At 40.8% G+C, this 3,059-nt stretch overlaps 1 protein-coding gene across 1 annotated transcript in view; it reads right to left on the bottom strand.

Annotated features, from left to right (window-relative positions):
- Positions 1 to 1,845, bottom strand: part of LOC107695730 (microtubule-associated protein 9-like) — a 25,680-nt gene extending 23,835 nt beyond the window's left edge. The window contains 2 exon segments of the mRNA XM_016495757.1: positions 1,258 to 1,408; positions 1,814 to 1,845. Of these exon segments, the coding sequence (XP_016351243.1) occupies positions 1,258 to 1,408; positions 1,814 to 1,845 (183 nt within the window).
- Between the last annotated feature and the right edge of the window lie 1,214 nt (positions 1,846 to 3,059).

Below are 3,059 nucleotides of genomic sequence, written 5' to 3'. Positions count from 1 at the left end.
GTTAGCCTAGATTTATGCTTTCAGTTCTAATAGAAATCTTATACAGTACAGTTTGTCAATCTAAAATGGTAATTGTGCATTAACAGCTGTCAACCATGGCTGCGTTTCCAAAAAGCATTGTAAGCCTAAGTTGATCGTAGCTCCATAGGTGGCAATGGGTCTCCGATGTACTTAGGCTTACGATGATTTTGGGAAACACAGCCCATATCGGTACACAAACGCGCGCTCTGAACTCATTTACACAGCGCATTTCTTATTTTGGTCACGCATGCGGACCACTTATGTGCACCCCTCATTATAATGACTTATACTGTCTTATTACGCATTGCGTTGCATATCACGCCGCGTAAACATAAAACCATGTCTGCATTTGTGATCTGAGAAAGGACAAACAACAAGCGCTACTCGCCACTGCTCAAAATTCACGTTTGAATCGTCAGTGGCAAATTCTTTAAATATGAAAACATACTTACAGGCTGTGAGTCAGAAGCGCCAGACTGTCCTTGCAAAGTTGGAATTGCACCACTTTATAGAAACAGCCTTTGTGCACAGACGCATTGTAGGCTACTCTCCCAGGAAACAGTCCTCCATTAAATGCGCTGCACACACTCGAATATTTCGTTTGAACTGTTCTGGAACAGTGCTGTAAATACAACTTAACCACTGATTTCTAGTTGTGTCCTCTTTTGGAAGGGAATAAAAGTTACGCCTTCTTTCTTTGCGTGAACATTTGGGCGGCGTTATGCAAATCTTCCCACATTGTGACATAGACATGTGGGGGCGTGTTGGAACGAGCCGTTTTAGGAGGGCGTGGACAACTCTTAACTTTTTAAAAGAATATCTCTTTGGGTTTGAGACTTTAGTTTTTGTAACTTTAGGGATCTTATCTATGCACAAACAGCTTGTAACACTCCGAAGAGAAAAGAAAACTTGAAATCGCATCATATGACCCCTTTAAAACAATAATTTTTCTTAGTGTGAAGGACAACCTGAAGAACCCTTTTACACTACAAAACACTTTTTGTGCAAAGTTTTGTGTAAAGTTTCCATGGATGTTAAATGTTCTTCATGAAAGAATTGGTGCCAAATGCTGCCAATAAAAAATCTTTGTTTTTAATACTGTACATATGCCTCTACTAAATTCATACTTGTAATTAAAAAAAAGTAACATCTCTAAGCTTGGGTTTTAGCATTTACGGTGTTTAAATTGGTATTCTACTGACACTTTTTGTCTTTCTATTATTAAGGCATTCTCACCAGAACACTATCATTGGTAGAGATTTGACTCTTCTCAGTAGAGAATGTGTTGGAGAGGTCTATAGACATAGAAGATGTGGCTGTTCTGCTGCAAGCAGTGGTCTCTGCTTGTGTTTCCTCTTCTAACTGACCAATGTCACACATATTTGCTGTCCTCTGTTCTGAAGCACAGTATAAAAAGCTTATATGAGATATTTGAAAAATAACTGATAAAAATGAGAAAACACACATAGTTATCTGTTAATCTGGCACTTGGTGCTAATGTCTTTATTTATACGACAAACCCTATTTAACTGGCAGCATTCCTCTAATTTTTCAATGTGCCACATTAGTTTTTTTTTTTCTTTCCCCACTGTTTAATGTTAGACGTGATAATCATTCTTGTTTGAAATGCGCGAAAATTAAACAAAGTCAAGATCTCCGCAAGTCGTGCCGCTGTCACACGTTCGCGGGTTTCACACGGAGCGTGTAAACTGCGCATGCTCCTTGACCTTGCGATTAAACCACGCCCGCGTGATGTCGTCAGACCTGAAACACCCAGTATTTAGTCTGTGCCGTCCTCTGCCTGGGTTTGGGTCTGGGTGACATGTCTTGAGCGACATGTCTTGAGCAAGACAACCTGTTTACATTAAAGAAAGTTTATTTTAGTTTCTGACACTTCTTAAGCTGATTTTATAGACAGAATAAAAATCAACCCCAGGTGTTGCAAAGATCACAGATCTTAAACAATTGCACACATGCAAAGACTGCACTGACCTGTGGATAGTTTTGGTTTAACACTTCTCTCCCTGGGTTGAGGAATGGGTAGTTCACCATCTTTGTCACTACTCGATCCGTACCGGAAACACGATTTGTACTGCGCCAGTGAACGTAGCTTGATATTTAAAAAAAAAAATAGAATTAAGCACACGGCCCAGGTTGTAACAGAGTCAATTCTCTTTTTCATTATAAAATCTTTCGGTACTAATAGTTACCTTTGATGATAAAATTTGTCGACGCCCGTCTAACCTTCCGACGATTTGCAGAATTGTCAGGAATTTCTCCTTTTAAGAGAAATTCTTGAACCTGTACATAGAATGCAAAAGAATCCATATCGCTAGACTGTCGTAAAAACGTTGGCGGTGACAGGAAGTGGAAGCAATTTCGCGCATGCGCAGTACAAATCGTGTTTCCGGTACGGATCGAGTAGTGACACTTTTCACCAATCATTTGGTTATCCTCATTTTTTTCTGAAGGCAATGGCAATGGACTGTCCCACTGTGAGCCATCTGATGTAAGAGGGATGGAAGATTCCCATTGGCTATTCTCAGAGTTTAGTGGCAGTGGAGATTCTGACAGGCTCTTCCTCAACTTCGTTACCGATTTTGACTAGGGCTGCACGATAAATCGCATGCGATATTCAATGCGCATCTTGTCAGAAAGCCGGTTCTGTAATCATAGGTAAATTCGCGCGAATATGAACGTGGTTTTGCGCAACTCGTCAGTGAACAACGGCTCTGTGTAGTTAATGCTGCTCAATGTGAAAGCCCGCAGGTGATGGAGATTTACCGCTGATTACAGAACCGGCTTTACTGATAAGATGCTCGTTAAATATCGCATGCGATTTATCGTGCAGCCCTAATTTTGACTGTTCATCCTTCTGGAGTGAAGTGGATTCTGGTTGAAACTTGTCAGATAGAGAGGAAAAGGGGGAATCTGACTGTTGGTTTTTCTCTGGAGTGTAAGAATTGCTTGGACTTTGAGAAGTATTCCTGGACTGGGTGGAATGGAAAGAACTAGGTTGGGCATCTGCACTTCCTGTG

The sequence above is a fragment of the Sinocyclocheilus anshuiensis genome, unplaced genomic scaffold (assembly GCF_001515605.1).
Source record: "Sinocyclocheilus anshuiensis isolate Anshui unplaced genomic scaffold, SAMN03320099.WGS_v1.1 scaffold517, whole genome shotgun sequence".
Lineage (NCBI taxonomy): Eukaryota > Metazoa > Chordata > Actinopteri > Cypriniformes > Cyprinidae > Sinocyclocheilus > Sinocyclocheilus anshuiensis.
The sequence above is the reverse complement of the archived record's forward strand: the minus strand, read 5'-3'. Positions and strand labels throughout refer to the sequence as shown.